This window comes from Hordeum vulgare, chromosome 7H (genome assembly GCF_904849725.1).
Source record: "Hordeum vulgare subsp. vulgare chromosome 7H, MorexV3_pseudomolecules_assembly, whole genome shotgun sequence".
In the NCBI taxonomy this organism is placed as follows: Eukaryota; Viridiplantae; Streptophyta; class Magnoliopsida; order Poales; family Poaceae; genus Hordeum; species Hordeum vulgare.
The window spans coordinates 151,962,125-151,979,375 of NC_058524.1; the positions used below are offsets into that span (position 1 = coordinate 151,962,125).

General features: G+C 45.2%; 1 protein-coding gene across 1 annotated transcript; it reads right to left on the reverse strand.

Annotated features, from left to right (window-relative positions):
- Window positions 1-9,745: 9,745 nt before the first annotated feature.
- Window positions 9,746-16,463, reverse strand: LOC123411743 (tRNA(adenine(34)) deaminase, chloroplastic). Its single transcript, XM_045104708.1, has 4 exons — window positions 11,875-16,463; window positions 11,695-11,782; window positions 11,090-11,217; window positions 9,746-10,110 (listed from the first exon to the last, which is right to left on the reverse strand). Exons 1-4 carry the CDS (start codon window positions 16,446-16,448, stop codon window positions 9,837-9,839), a joined length of 5,064 nt encoding a protein of 1,687 aa, XP_044960643.1. The 5' UTR covers window positions 16,449-16,463; the 3' UTR covers window positions 9,746-9,836.
- Between the last annotated feature and the right edge of the window lie 788 nt (window positions 16,464-17,251).

Sequence of the window (17,251 nt, forward strand, 5' to 3'; positions counted from 1 at the left end):
CAAGCCCAAAAAAGTTGGATGTGAAACCAACGTATATAACACACACTAACACATACAGTTGCTAACACACAATGTACATTAATATTTTAAATGATCCTAAACAGAATAAGCGGTAAAGAAAATGTAAACATGTTTGTCTAAATAGAATAACAATCTAAAACATACCGCTTAATAGTGAAGCTTTAATGGCGCCTAGAGGACCCAGGCAATGGCAGTGCCCTGCCATCCTTTTGAAAACTTCCCTTGATTTTACCAAGATCTAGACTTTTGAATATCCCACGTTCAATGTAACACACCATCAAGTCATTAAGCCAGCAACCGGACATCTTGTTGCGCAACTCAGTCTTAATGATTTTCATTGTTGAAAAGGCCCTTTCAACCGTTGCGTGGCCACCGTTAGTAGCAGTGCCAACTCAATGAGGCGATAAATCGTAGGGAACATGATATCAAGTTCAACCATCTTTTTAGCTAGGCTTGCAATATCATGACAAGCTCTAAAGTCTTCGACCCTTCTCATATGAATAATGAATAGCTCAAGGTTATATTCTATGTGTTCACATTCATAATTAGAGAAATCCGCATGATAAATCTCTGTGAGTTGTGCAAGCTTAACCACATTGAACCTAGAAAAGGAGTTTCTTGGGTCAAGACAAGAGAAGTTTTGGAGCATCTCTGAAGATACCTCATTGAAACGATGATCAAACTTTGTAGTGATGGAGTCTATAGCAACATAGAAGGTGTCCACATGGAAAAAATGATCAGCAGTGACATTGTTTCTTCCACCTTTTCTTGATTTCCCCCATTTTGTAAACATGTCATCCATATTTGGTATTGGAATGTCATTTTTGGTGCAAAATGCTTTAACATCTTCTAATAGTGGCTCCCAACCATCATTTCTCCAATTGATCAAACGTGTTCTCACGTCCATAACCAATGACATTGCCTGGAATGACGCAATTATAATTCACAAGGTTAGATGCAAGTCAATTTACACGAACAACATATATCATGCTTACAACATAACCATCACATACCTGAACAACATTTTGATCCTTCTTTTGCAATAGAAGAGATAAATCATCTGTCATACAAAGGAGTTTTAACATCATCTTTAGGATGAACACAAAGCTAAAAGTCTCCATTTGATGAACCAAACCTCCTTCCCTAGATGGAACACGCACATCATCCTCAACAATGCCCAAAACTTCTATCACCGCATCCCACATTGATTCAATGTGAGATAGCGTTCTGTAATGAGAGCCCCATCTTGTATCTCCTGGTCTAACTAAAGATGTTTCTTGATTTTTCCCTCTTCCTGTGGGCATCTCACCTCCCTCAATCTTAGCCAAAAGAACTTCCTTTTGCTTATCAAATAACATATCCTTCCTCCTACAAGATGAACTGCTGAGATTGACAATCATGGTCACATAGTCGAAAAAAATCCTCAACGCCCTTGCAACATCTCGAAACTGCAACTACTATCAACTAAAGCTGGTGAGCAAAGTAGTGAATATAGAAAGCATGTGGGTTCTCATCACGAATTAACTTTTGAAGGCCATTAAATTCTCCTCTCATATTAGATGCACCATCATACCCTTGCCCTCTTAGTCTTGCAACAAGCAGACCATGTTTAGCAAAAACCTCCAATAATGCCTTCTTCAAAGATGTTGATGTTGTGTCTGGGACATGCTTAATGCCCAAAAACCTCTCCATGGTCTCCCCTTTTTTGCTCAAAAACCTGCACAAAAATCATACAATTAGTTGGCTCACTATACTATTCTAGATAGAACAAACTCAAAAGTACTTAACATTCTTCAACACGAACCTCACAACCACGGTCATTTGTTCTTTCACCGAAATATCACGACACTCATCAATAAGAATAGAGAAAAGGCAACCATCCATCTCTTCTTTGATTGCTTTGGTGACCGCCATTGCACAATGCTTAGCAAGTGCTTTTTGAATGATTCCAAAAGTCATTTTGGCATTTTTAGGACATAGCTCATCAAATGCAACCTTCACTTCCGGATTCCTTTCTTTGACCCAATCAAGTAACTCTAAAAAAAATCCCTTGTTCAAAGAAGTAGTGGATTCATCATGTCCACGAAATGGTTCACCTTGTAATGCAAGATAACTTACAATGCCCAAAGATGTGTCCACACGAGTTTCATATTTCTCGAGTGAACCTTTGGTGTAAGTTGTTACTTTACTTTTCAAACTTGCCTTTTGAGTTTTGAAATCATCACATGTTGTCCTTGAAATATTTTGGATGCTAGATGGCCCACCAACATGTTTACGGAATGCTGCAACTGCATTTTTCCAATTGTCATACCCTGATTTGGAGAAAACCTCATAACCAAATTTATCATCCATTCGATCATGCTTAAAGAGAAAACAATCAAAGCAGTAAGCCTTTTCCTTTTCTACACTATATTCCAACCAATCAAAGTCCTTATACCATGCTGGCCGAAAGCACCTTTCATCTTTATTTGGTGGAAAATTGTGATCAATTGATTGAGTTGGACCCATCTCTAGGTAAGCAAATCTAACGTCATCTCTAATATTGAGGCTAAATCTATCTATTGGAATGCGAAGTACTGGATCACCATGTATGTCATCTACACAAAAACAGTTATACCTTCAAGTCCTGAATCAACATTCTCCTCCACTGTGAAATTTGCATTATCTCCTTCCACGGGATCTGTAACTCATTCAACATGTGCTTGATTTTGATGAACAGAATGTGTCGTAGCCTCAAGACTGGTTGTAGCATTCCGACTTTCGTGGGTACTTGGATTTGGATTGGAGCTACTGCCACTACCAGCAACCTCAAAATATCTTGCCAAACCTTAATCCATCACAGAAAATGTCTCTAAAATCATCAGAAATTGCTAATTCATTCTCTGAAAATGACACTAAAATTCAGAAATATACCTCTCTCGTTCGTCTTTGAGGCCCTCTTTCTCTTCCTGTCCATCTTGCCGGTGGTATGAATCTTCACTGACTTGCCTCGTGTCGGGTGATATAAGGAGTTGCCAGAATCGTGTTTTAGATGACTCCAGCATTGAAAAAGCAGTACGATACTGGAACCATACATAAAACTATAAAAAGAGAAGATGCCTCTCATGTGAGACTATTGTTGTTCTAGGTGGGTAGTGATAATAAGGTGAAGTCATGCTATCTAGCGGATTCATAGGCTTGAGGGGCATCGGGATAATGTACTCTCCTGATGGCTGATATGTGTCTCGCCATTAGTCTCTGCCTCTTTCAAGTTATGGATATCAAGTTATCAACCACGTGCAGACTATGATTTGGGTGTGGCTTCGGTCTTGGGTGCAATCGTGGTCTGAGAATCATGCTTGTTATCATACTTCGCATTGAGTTTGCAATGAAACCCTTGTTTCTAGGAACACATTGCAGCCGTCTCCACACTTGTGCACTACTCCGCAGTCACAGAAGCGGTAAACAAGCATCACATCTACTTTTGATAGACCAATATAATATCAACCTTGTCCAAAGGCTACACACAGAAATAGTAATCTTGTACTCCTGAGCTACATACTAGAACTTCAGACTTGAAGAGTAGTATTTTGTTTTTTACCTTTTACCACTAGTAAAAATGAAATATAGACAAGTTCTTAGTTATCTTCTCTCCGAAAGCAATCATGTGTAGGTTATGTAGACATAAAACTGCCAAACAACTTATTTTCAGTATTATTACATGTAAATAGACTTTGCATAATAAAAGAAGAAACATAATCGATGCACAAAATGACACATTTGTTGGAAATATGCCCTAGAGGCAATAATAAATTAGTTATTATTATATTTCTTAGTTCATGATAATCGTTTATTATCCATGCTATAATTGTATTGATTGGAAACACAATACTTGTGTGGATACATAGACAAAACACTGTCCCTAGTAAGCCTCTAGTTGACTAGCTCGTTGATCAAAGATGGTCAAGGTTTCCTGGCCATAGGCAAGTGTTGTCACTTGATAACGGGATCACATCATTAGGAGAATCATGTGATGGACTAGACCCAAACTAATAGACGTAGCATGTTGATCGTGTCATTTTGTTGCTACTGTTTTCTGCGTGTCAAGTATTTGTTCCTATGACCATGAGATCATATAACTCACGGACACCGGAGGAATGCTTTGTGTGTATCAAACGTCGCAACATAACTGGGTGACTATAAAGATGCTCTACAGGTATCTCCGAAGGTGTTCGTTGAGTTAGTATGGATCGAGACTGGGATTTGTCACTCCGTGTGACGGAGAGGTATCTCGGGGCCCACTCGGTAATACAACATCACACACAAGCCTTGCAAGCAATGTGACTTAGTGTAAGTTGCGGGATCTTGTATTACGGAACGAGTAAAGAGACTTGCCGGTAAACGAGATTGAAATAGGTATGCGGATACTGACGATCGAATCTCGGGCAAGTAACATACCGAAGGACAAAGGGAATGCCATACGGGATTATATGAATCCTTGGCACTGAGGTTCAAACGATAAGATCTTCCTAGAATATGTAGGATCCAATATGGGCATCCAGGTCCCGCTATTGGATATTGACCGAGGAGTCTCTCGGGTCATGTCTACATAGTTCTCGAACCCGCAGGGTCTGCACACTTAAGGTTCGACGTTGTTTTATGCGTATTTGAGTTATATGGTTGGTTACCGAATGTTGTTCGGAGTGCCGGATGAGATCACAGACGTCACGAGGGTTTCCGGAATGGTCCGGAAACGAAGATTGATATATAGGATGACCTCATTTGATTACCGGAAGGTTTTCGGAGTTACCGGGAATGTACCGGGAATGACGAATGGGTTCCGGGAGTTCACCGGGGGGGCCCACCCACCCCGGGGAAGCCCATGGGTGTTTGGGGTGCCACACCAGCCCTTAGTGGGCTGGTGAGACAGCCCAAGAGAGGCCTATGCGCATAGGAAAGAAAATCAAAGAGGAAAGGAAAAAAAAGAAGGAGGTGGGAAAGGGAAGAAGGACTCCACCATCCAAACCAAGTGGATTTCGGTTTGGGAGGGGGAGACCTTCCCCCTTGGCTCGGCCGACTCCCTTGGGAGTCCTTGGACCCGAAGGCAAGTCTCCCCCCTCCTCCTCCTATATATAGTGGGGTTTTAGGGCTGATTTGAGACGACTTTTCCACGGCAGCCCGACCACATACCTCCACGGTTTTTCCTCTAGATCGCGTTTCTGCGGAGCTCGGGCGGAGCCCTGCTGAGACAAGATCATCACCAACCTCCGGAGTGTTGTCACGCTGCCGGAGAACTCTTCTACCTCTTCGTCTCTCTTGCTGGATCAAGAAGGCCGAGATCATCGTCGAGCTGTACGTGTGCTGAACGCGGAGGTGCCGTCCGTTCGGTACTAGATCGTGGGACTGATCGCGGGATTGTTCGCGGGGCGGATCGAGGGACGTGAGGACGTTCCACTACATCAACCGCGTTCACTAACGCTTCTGCTGTACGATCTACAAGGGTACGTAGATCACTCATCCCGTCTCGTAGATGGACATCACCATGATAGGTCTTCGTGCGCGTAGGAAAATTTTTGTTTCCCATGCGACGTTCCCCAACAACATTAGCTTGACATCCGAAGAAGGAAACGAGGATGACGTTGCATAGAAGCCACTGAAAGGTTGAATGTGAAAGTTGTGAGTCTACATACAACTCGGACAAGAAAAGAGGAAGTGCTACTATAAACAGAAAAGAACACCGAACATGTGTTGCATGTTGGTAAAGAACTTGGTTCGATGGTGGCGATACCCCGAGAAGTGTGTGCTAGGGGGTGACTTTGCCCTTTGCTTCTTCTTCCTCCCAGCTGGAAGGACGACTGTGTTATCTTTGAGGACTCCGTGGAGATGACATTGTGACTTACGATTATCTTCGTATGGAAAGGATGGACAGGTCCGACAGTTTGCTTCCGATTTGATGGAAGCAATGTGTTTGTTTGTACATCTCCTAGGAGAAGTCTATAAAACAAGTGCAGCAATCTCCCAAGTTCTCATTCAGTGAATGGCATGTGTAGAATTGACAATGCATATATTGGTATGGAAGCCACTGCTCATTATTCAAAGAAGGCCACTTGTGCATGACTTGACTTTGAGAACTATTTGTAGGTGATTTAATCTCGGTAACCCCCTCCCGTCGCCCCCGTGGGCGACCAGGGGGTAACCCTAGCCGCCGTCGTCGGTCCTCCCTCGCTCCTCCTTCATCCTCGCCGCCGCCAGCAGCACCGCCGGGTGAAGCCTGGCCGGCAGGTGCGGCGGCGAGGATCCTCTCCCCTTCACGCGACATGGCTGGCGCGGGACGGCCGTTCGTGAGGAGGCACCAGACTAGCGCACGGTGTGGCGGGGCTGCATGTGGATCCTAGCGGCGGCGTGCGGAGCGCGTCGACGACTGGGGTTCATTCTTGTGGCGCGGTATGGCGGTTGCGAGAGGGGCAAGACATGGTTGTCGCGTGCGTCGTCGAGTTCGGGTCAGATCCTTCTGGATCCGGCGTCCGAACGCCGTCGGCCAGCGCAGGGTGGTGGTACTCGTCACTGTTCAGATTGGATCTTCATTGATCCAGATACCCGCGGTGTGCTTCTCTCCTGCGGTTTCCTGGCATTGCCGGCGTGGCCGTGGATGAAGCTGGTGGAGGAGATTCAGATAAGGGGAAACCCATTGGTCGGCCCTCGCCGGCCGCGCCGACGACGATGCTCAAGGGCGCCGTTTTTCTTCCTGGAGACGTCGGTCTACGTCTGCTCCTCCACTTCCTACCTCACTGCCTCTCGGGGTGAAAACCCTAACTCCGGTGGGCGGCGGCGGCGTCCTTGGCGTCGTGGCCTTCCTGAAGGCGCCGCCTTGAGGGCTGAGTGGTGGTGGGCACTATGTGGGTCCTGGACAGTTGCTGGTGGCGGGCACTGCTTCGGGGGAAACCCTAAGATCTGACTTTCCAGATCGGACGATGATGGTACTGCGGTGTCGTTTCTCTCTTGGGAGCATCGTTTGTGGAGCAGCGCTGGATGACAGAGGCAGGAGATGGAGCAGCTTCGTCTGGCCCGAAGATTTGGTGGAACTATCAAGTCATGCCTGGCCGACAGATGCTACGTTGAGTCATGCCTGGTTGGTAGGTGCTACGCACGACAGTTCTTTCAAAATCTTCGTGTCTGGATGAATGAGCGCAAGGCGGTGGCGCTGTTTGACGCTGTGGTAGCGTCGATCATCTTGCACAGAGCTTTCGGTAGAGATGTCAAGTCATGCCTGACCGACATGTGCTACGATGTGTCATGCCTGGTCGGCAGGTGCTACGCACGACAGATCTTTGAGAATCTTCGCGTCCGGACTGACGAGCAAAGGCCGGGGGTTTGAACCTCCTTTTCCAAACAAAAAAAATCTCATGTCTCAAGTGGAATGTCTAAGTAAAGTCCCTAAGTAAAGTCCCCATCTAAAATTTTCAGATGTATCGGTCTGATTTGTGTGTGAGAAATATGCTAGAATGAAATGCAAAGTTAAATCTTTGTTAGCTAACGAAAAGCAACACATCTAATTTGCTTGGACAAGTGGGGAATAATTGTTCTTACTTCCATTTTTACATAAACTTAAACTATTTAGCCGTGAGTTTACCGGGGAAATAGGCTTGGGGAGTTGATTATTAGTCTCAAATCCATGTTTGATGTGTGGTGGGAATTTAGTTGGAATTTGAGAGAAAGTTTCATCCCACGTGAATTAACACGGGACTAAGGAAGGGATATGTGGGAATTAGCCTCTTAATTCACCTTTTTTTTTCATGCATAATTTTCTTGTCCCCAACCAAAATACCTTTCAAAATCTCATCTCCTGCCACTACTTTCCCCTTAACAAACAAGTTATAAGTTTTGCTGTTTTGGGTTGCATTAGAGTTGCTCTTAGGTGTAGGAGCTTCTTCAGGAAAAATGGTATGCACCAATGCCACAGGTTGTTGAGTTTAGCCTGGGTTGGAGGCAGGCAGATATGGGAACAAGTGAGATAGGTTGAGCGGACGCACTATTTACCTTGGCATTGGTGTTGCGTTTATTACGTATATTTATTTTTCTTTATTGATTTCGTGTGAACTAGTTTGCAGTTTAATATATGAATGGATAGTACTACGCGCCGGCGCGCCAGCCCGAACACTCGCGCCGTAACCGTTAGATCGGAATCCCTTGACCGTCAGATCTCCTCTCTCGTCCTCAACCTCGAGCCACGAACGTGGGTGCCTCGCCGGCCATTCTCGTCCAACGCACGGCAGCGCTCCCCACCCCTCCCCTCTCCCCCTTGCCCCCGACGGTCGAGGGGTCCTTCTCCCGTCACCCCCTCTCACCGGACGTCCTCGCCGCCGGTCGCCCTCCTTGTAGAGCCAACAAACATGAGCACCTTGCCGACCGTCCGTTGCAACTTTTTTCATCAACGGCTGTAGCATTTTATGTCAACGGTTGTAACATTTCGCCATGGCAATGACCGCTTGCAGTTTTTTATATGTCTGGTTGCAGTTTTTTTCATCAATGGTTGTAGCATTTTATGTCGACGGTTGCATCATTCTGTCATGACAATGACCGCTTGTAGCTTTTCATATGCCTAGTTGAAGCTTTTTATCTGGGTTTGAAGCTTTTTCGAAAAGCCATTGCAGCAATTTGGGGTGACGTTTGCAACCCTTGTATATGTGCGACCCGGTCATGACGGCAGGCGACGAGGACGACGGGCAGAGGCTGGAACTGGCGATGTGGGCGGCCGATGAGGGCAGGGAGCAGCGATGTCGGTGACAACAACGCAGGGACGCGCAGATGATGGGCCCCCTCGGCCATGCGCCCCACCACGCGCGAGGATCATTCCGCCAAGATGAGAGGAGATCGCGGGATGAGAAGAGATCATACGGATCATGTGCGTCCGGCTAAACGTTCGACCGACGCGCAGGTGAAAAACGTTTCCCTATACGAATTTAGGGCCTCAAGCTAGCCATCTAGAGAAGTGAGGGCAATTACTCATTAGCACAATTCTGGGTACACATGGTTGGTATGGTAGGAATCTTCACTGACTTGCCTCATGACGGATGATATAAGGAGGCGCCAGAACCATATTCCAGATGAGTCACACATTAGTAAATTGGTAATGCAATCTTTTGGAACTATACATAAAACAGCGAGAAGAGAAGCTAGCCTCTGATCCAAGACTGTTGTTGTCCAAGGTGACAGTTATAATGATGTCAAGTCCTGACTCATAGGTATGAGAGGCATCGGGATAATGTATTCTCCTAGCCATCCCTCTGTGGGTCATCATTAGTGTCTGCCTCTTTCTAGCGAGGAATAGAAACCATGTGCCCGCCAAGAATTTGGTGTGGCTTCAATGCTGGATGTACCCAAGGAACACGTAGAAGCCATGTCCACACCGGTGCACAACACTATGACACTACATGCGTCTCCACGCCGATGCAACTCTGCATCTACTAAAGTGGCTGAGAACGATCATGCTCCGTTATTTAGACATCCATATCGAACTATCTCAATGATAACCGTGTACTCTTTTTTTTTTACCCTTTTGCTGCTAGTACAAAATAAAAAAGACCATTTCTAAGTTTCTTTCTCTCCAAAAGCGATCATTTGCAGGTTCTGTAGACAGAAACCTGCCAGAGAACTTCCTGTATTACATCTAAATAGCCCTTACTACATAACGGACAAAAAAAATATCGATGCACAAAATGATACATAAGCTTGACATCCAAAGAAGGAAACAAGGATGACGTTGCATAGATGCCCTGAAGGGTTGAATGTGAAAGCTGCTGAGCCTACAACTACATACAATTGGGACAAGAAAAGAGTTACAAACAGAAAACGGTGCCGAACATGTGTTGCATCTTGGTGAAAAACTTGATCGGATGGTGGCGATGCCCCGAGTAGTGCGCACGAGGTGGCGACTCTGCCCTCTTCTTCTTCCTTCTCAGCTGGAAGAACTGCTGCATTATCTCTGAGCACTCTATGGAGAGGACACCGCGCCTTACAATTATCTTTGGATGGAACGGGTGGACAGGCCCGGCAGCTTGCTTCTGGTTTGCTGGATCCAATGTGCTCGTTTGCCCATCTCCAGGGAAAAGCCTATGAAACAAGTGCGGCAGTCTCTTATGTTTTCATGTCTCTGATGAATGAGATTTATAGAATCCACAGTACATAACTACATATATGATGATGAAAGCCATTGCCCATTATCCAAAGCAGCCCACTTGCACATGACTTGACTCTGAGAACTATATGTAGGTGATTTAATCTTATGTATCAACTGGCATGTCTAACTGAAGTCCCCATACTAGAATGAAATGCAAAGTCAAATCGCTAACGAAAAGCAAATCGTCTGATAGATTCTTTACTTGCTTGGACGAGTGAGGAATTACTGTTTTTTCCTTCCCTTTTTTATAGAAAATCAGGGTATTTAGCATTACAAAGTAGATGGGTACAAACAGCATCATGGCAACAAGCTTCACCTTTTTTCTCCAACACGTCCCACATGCGGCCTAATAACCATTTGAGCTAGCACTAATGAATAAATGCTAACTTATGGTGCTGGCATATGGTATTTATCTGATAGAAAGGAAAGGCCATATTATCCCCTTCCACATTCAGAAAAGGCTAACAAGATACACCATGCCATCGCACTCCAACTAACTGTACAATCCCACCACCTCGAGTCAAGTTCTCATTGACTCGAACTTGGGTTTCTATTTATTGTATTGCGGGAGCCTCCCTTGTAGTTTTTCTGTACAAAAAACTAGGGAATACCTTGAAGGTGGTGGTGTAATTATTCAACCAATAAAGTACATGGATAATCCTTTTTGGCCGTGGAAAACAGGTATTTGTGCGTGTTGGGGAGGGGGGGGGGTATGAATAGGATTTTCTCCTTAACTCACTAAGACCAGAAATCGAGTAACTACAGCCCAGCATCTGAACTATAATATCATCTTGAAAAGTTAAATTGCCAGATGAATGCAAATAACAATATTTTAAAGGCAAAATATTGTGGTATAAATAAATAACCAACTATGATATTGTGCTACATGGTAATATGGTATACTTCCCATACCTAACCCAGCTTCCATCGGCTCCAAGAAGCTTGTTCGGGGCTCCCCATACTACAGTGTCAACTCTTGCTTGAAGAATAGCACCAGCACACATTGCACAAGGTTCCAGTGTCACATAAAGTGTTGTATCCTGCATTAGTTTTAGTTAGCGAATTTGTGGAAAGGATGATATATATGTAACTTAGTCTAAGGATTCACAAAACTGAGGAATTTTGCATACACAAATTTTCATAAAAAAAAATTATGAGAAATTTCAAAAAAGAAACATGCACATTGCTCGTGATAACTGAAAAGCAATAGTCTTGCTGAACTTCAAAAACAACGAACATCAATTACAGACAATACATCAAGCAAAGACCAAGGACATGGACCTGTCTGAAACTATGAGTCATACACATGTAATTACTGTGCTTCATCAATTATCCATATCCAATTCCAAAATGTCAAGTTTGAGATGATTTTGCACCAGATAAATATAAATAACAATCAATATAACAAAGCAAATGACTTAATAGGACTATAGGAGGGCAATGGATTTTTTTGCAATGCTTTGACAGGATTGAGTAAGAAAAAGAAAAAGAAAAAGGTATTGGGTGTGAAATAGTACCGCCAGGCGCCACGTCTTAAGTTTGCTAGAAGCTTCTCTTATACAAACAATTTCAGCATGTGCAGTTGAGTCCCTGAGATCTTCAACTCTGGACACAAAGTTAAGATTTCAGAATTTTTTGCCAACAGTTGGCTACATCGTACTATAATATACTAGTATTATACTATATACTATACTTACAGATTGCAACCACGAGCAATAATTTCACCATTATGTACTAGCACAGCTCCAACTGGCACTTCCCATATATCTGCAGCCCTCTGAGCTTCAAGTAAAGCCTCCTTCATGAATAGTTCATCAGTCTTTCTCTGTTTAGCATCATGCTGGTATGCTTCCTCCCATTCATCAAACGTTTCCTTCAATACCTGCTTATTTCTCTGAATCTTTCTCCTCTTCAGCTCAGCATCTTTCTCTTCTGTTCTTAAAACTTCAGGGGCCTTATGCTCAACAATCTTCTCTTTCATCCCAGTGGAACCACCAGTAGGCAATTCTGTTGATTCTAAGAAAGCAGATGAGGTATTTTCATGTGGTACCATTGCCTGGGTCTGGGGAAATTGGTAAGGTGTTATATCGACTGAAGGTCCATATCTCCAGCTACCTGCATCTTCACTGCGACCAGCTTCCTTAGCTTTGATGGACGTACAAGAGGTGCCGGCTGAGACTCCTTTTCCAGATTTAATTTCAGCGGAACCCTGAGTTGAGATTCCGGATGAACTACCAGCTTCATGTTCAGGTGAATGTCCTACTGTGACATCTACCGAAGTTGATATGCTATCCTCAGCTGAGCTTCCCATGGTATTTCCTTTGGGTGATGCACCCACTTCAGACTGTTTTGCTCTCTCCCCTGAAATCTGCACATCATCCTTGGTTATTTTGGGTACGAATTCTCCTTTGGATCTACCTACTTCAGGTACATTGCCAGCTCCTGATATTTGCAAACCTTGTGTACCGGTAGGCAAGCTTTCATCCTTTAGCGTTGATGCTACTATAGATTCTGATTCTCCACTGTGTGACTTCATCAATGAATGATCATTTTGTTTGCTACCCCAATTTCTCTTTTGAATACCGTCATTATCATGCCCCTGACTTGACAACCAACCCTCCGACCTCTGAGAATTACTGGATGAACTTTTCTTAAATGATTTGCTGGTAGAGTCATGAGATTCACCATGCTTAACCCAACCAAGACGGACTATGTCTGCAACATAGGCCCAAAGTGATTTGTGAACATTTTTAGCAATAGCAGTTTCACTTTTGGGTGTCTGAGAGGCTGAGTTGGTACCTCCATCAGCTGAGGACCCTTCCTCCTTATCGGCCGTCTTAAAGGTCTCTTGAGAAGTAGTACTTTGAACATCCCAAATTTCATCTGATGGTCCCTTCATTCTGGACCTGGATGAAGATCTCGTTGTACCTTCCATTATGGACTTCTCGGTTTTCTTTGTTGTAGTACCTGCATCTGAGACTCCTCTTTGGAGCTCACTAACGAATTGCCCTACGTGAAATGTGGAAGATTTCTCTAATCGAGAAGCTGATGCTAAAACGCTTTCGTTGACAGACTTTCTGGCAGATGAACCACCTTGTATATTTTCTCTTGCGGTAGTTTCAGACCTTCCCAGTATTGTTCCTCTTTGCTCCATATCTACATTAATGGTAGATGCCTCTTCGGTGCTCTCGATCCCCAAACTAGTAATATCTTTGTCATCAGAGATTCTGCTGGTGCCTGTATGCTGCGAGTTCAAAACTGTGTTATGCTGCACTAATCTCCCGGTTTCTTCTACTCTTGTCAGTCTTTCTCTAGAATCCTGAGAGGATTCAGAAAATGTGGCCCCAACTTGATTGCTTCTGTCAATACCAGAACCTTGTGTTATTTGCAGCTCACTCTCGTCACGGCTATCCCTTGCCTCCACAATATTGAGCACTGAAGTCCTACAAGCTTCATTGTTGCTTCGGTTATGCGAATTGCTAACACCCGCAGTGTCACTAGAGTGGATCTTAGTAAGATCAATTTGTTCCTTCACACTACTAACAGTGTTTACAGATGAGGATGGCTGAAATCGATCATATATTCTTGTTTGGATATGGCTTTCTGAAGTACTTGTTGTAGCAGCATTGCTAGTATGGGCCTTAGTAAGTTCCGCTTGTTCTTGCATCTCTTTTGTGCTGTCAATAACTGAAGCCGAGTGAACTTGACCATACACTCCAGTGTCATGATGACTCTGTGAACCCCTGACTATTGTATTATCGCAAGCAATGACCTTGTTTTGATGGATTTGTTCTTGCTGACCCCTTGCCCGGTCAATGAGACTTATGTTAGAGATAGAGTTTACATCTGATCTAGTTTCAGAATGATTTTGTGAGCTCCTAGAGGCAGAGATATCACTAGCATGAATCGTGGAAACATCAACATGTGTAACATTCTGCACATCTACATCCGTTTCATGTATCACCTGCTGGTTTATATACCTCCTTTTGTCTCTTGTAATATGAGTTATATTTTCTACGGAGGTAGATCTATCATCGATATCCATCTGGTTAACTTCATCATAATTTCTCTGTGAGTGAGAGGCCCTGCTAACATGTTGACTACTATCCATCTTTATATCTGTGAGCTTTTCTGTGCTTGTCCTTGAGTCGGTGAGTGCGACAACCTGCTGATCCACCACATCATGCTGATCAATTTGTCTTCTACTGTCACTAGCCATCTTTACAGAACTTTGAAGAGAAGATGACTTATTATCAATGTAGTTTCTTCTATCTTCCAGTTGATTAATCCGCGTTGCAGAATCCAGTTCAGTGTTGTTACCTCTGAATTCTGACAATGACTCCGCTACCTTTAGTGAGCTTTTCTTTGTTTCATCTTTTCGTGCTGCTACCTTCCGATCTATATCGCTATGGTGCTTCATAATGGAAGAGTTCTTTGAACCGGAACTCAACCTTGTATCATCCTCGGTTATAACCTTGACATCCTGTGTTCCTGTCCTGGAATCTCTTACCCTGAAAATTCGTGCATCATCATAATTATACTCAGCTTTCTCATCATTTGACAAACCAACTAAGGAAGAATAGCGTCCTTCTCTATCTTCCAATGTCTGTGCAGCTCGTCGGTCTACATTATCATCCCACCGCACCCTTGAGGATGAATTCCCCCTTGCAACTCTTGTATCAACGGTGTTCCTTGAACTCGAAGCCCTCTGTGAATCATCCTCATGAAATGCAGATGCAGACCTACCACGTGAGTAGTGCTTACGCTCAGCCATATCTTGATCATCCTCCTCCATATACTCCTTTCTCCTTGTGTTCCGAATAACAAATCTTGCATCATCATTTCTAAGGCGCCTCCCATCTCTTCTCACATCATCCCCACTGTCGATTTCAAAATCCATCCTCCCTGTTCGTCGATCAAATCTTCTGTCATCCTCATTGTACCTGCCAGCTCCCACTCTTCTAGCATCAAGCACGTCCTCATATTCAGAATCCCTTCTTTCTCTTCTCTGGTCATGTTTCCTGTCATCCTCACTGTATCTTCGAGCACCAACATTCCTTGCCTCATCAGACTCAAACTCCCTCCTGTCTCTCCCTTCCATCACATCACTTCTTCGCCTGGTATCATCGCCGTCGATGTAACCCCTCTGCTCCAACCTCCTCCGATGATACCGATGCCTGTCATGTGCCCCATTCACATCCCTATTTTCCCTCCGCCGTCCACTGTACTCTGCTTCGCCGTAGTACTCATTTTCCACACCCTTCCTCTCACGGCAATCTCTACATATATCATCTTCTTCTTCTTTCCACTTCCTTCTAAAACTGGCCTTACCTGGCAGCTCCCACTGAGCGTGACCACATTCATCCTCATCCTCTTCATCATCCCAATCACTATGGCATTCCATCGAACAACTTCTGTGCGGCCACTGGCCACCCTCATACTCCCACACCTCCTGCCGCACCGCCCTCCCCAGCAACCTCGGCGTATCCCGATGTCCACAGCCAGTGCCGAGACGTAACCTGCCGCTGCCGTAGCTGCCGCAACCGCATCCCCGCGCCTTCAATCGCCGGCAACCCACTCCGAGATCCGACCGTCCAGCGCCCTGCCCGCAGCATCGGTGCCCGCGCCCCTCCAATCCCCAAGTAACGTGCTGAACATACGACCTTACACCGCCGCCACCGCCGCTGCAGCAGCAGCGGGCGGCCGCACGCCGGTGGCAGCAGCTGTGCGGCGGGGGCGGGGTCGGGAGCGGGGGGCGGAGCCGCGCGGAGAGGAGGAGGAGGTGAGTCGAGTGGCGGAGGAGGTACCCGTCAAGCAGGAAGCGGGGAGAGAGGTGAGGGTTGAGCGGAAGTAGCTCGCGGTGAGCACCGTCACCGTCGTAGTGCTGCTGGCTGCAGTGGTGCGACGGGGCGTAAGGGGAATGGGCGTTGTAGTTGTAGGCCGGCTTCGCGGCCCTGAGGGCGAAGGCGGCGGCGGAGTAGGAGCTGTACATGGCGGGACGCGGGACGCGCACGCGGCAGCCGACGGCGGTCCGGCCGCCGGTGAGTGGAGCTGTGGGCGTGGGGTTTGAGGTGGGAGTGTCGCCTCGGGCTGTAGACTGGATCGCCCGTGACCGGACGGACGCCAGGCCAGGGGGCTGCCAAAGCCAAACCCACCTGACATGCTTCCTCTGCTGTCCGATCGGAAATGGACGGCTCGGATTGAGCGCCACCGGTTCCTGACACTGGTTCAGTGAGCCAGCTGGGCGCATGCTGTGTGCCGGATCAGACATCGTCGTTAAATTATTTGCGTCACGCGACTGCTAGCGGTTTTAGCAGCTTGAATTGCGTGTACGCGACTAGTTTGCGTTTGGAAAAGGTGGTTTGCCGCGGGTCATGGGCGGCGCGACGACAAGATCCGAGATGTGGATGCAACGTGGGGTATCATGCCCCACAACATGGCCTCATCCTCACACGGCTTTGTTCCGTTTTAGTGGCATCAATGTTTTTTTTTCTAAATCTGATCTATTCATCAACTGTCAAGATACTAAAAAAACATGAGAAACAAAAAATTACGTTTAGATTTATAGACCACCTAACAACAATTACAAGCATTGAAACGAGTCGAAGACACGTCGTCTTCATCGCTCCTTCCTCGTCGGAGGGCAAACCTTGTTGTGGTAGATTGTTAAGGAGTCATCATGCTAAGGCCCCGCTGGAGCGGCCAATGACGGAGTGTGACCAAAACAAGGAGGACTTCATATTATACACACGATATACATCATTATTTATTATTTGTTGATGACTTGATCATTTCTGGGCATGTTTCAGTCCCAAGACTACTCATATACAATAGATCCCTCAAAACTTTTATAATGGTTTTGGGTAAACTATTAACTAAAACAAATCTGGTATTATATTGAGTAGAAATGTCCAGATCAACACCAAAGAAGCTGTCAAAAATACTTTTCATGTCAATGATACTCATGAAAACTTCGTTCATTTGCGTCATCCCTTCATTCTTTCGGCTAAAGACACATTTGCAACTTACAACTTTGTCGCGGATAAATTCAAGGCCAAATTGAGTGGCTACAAA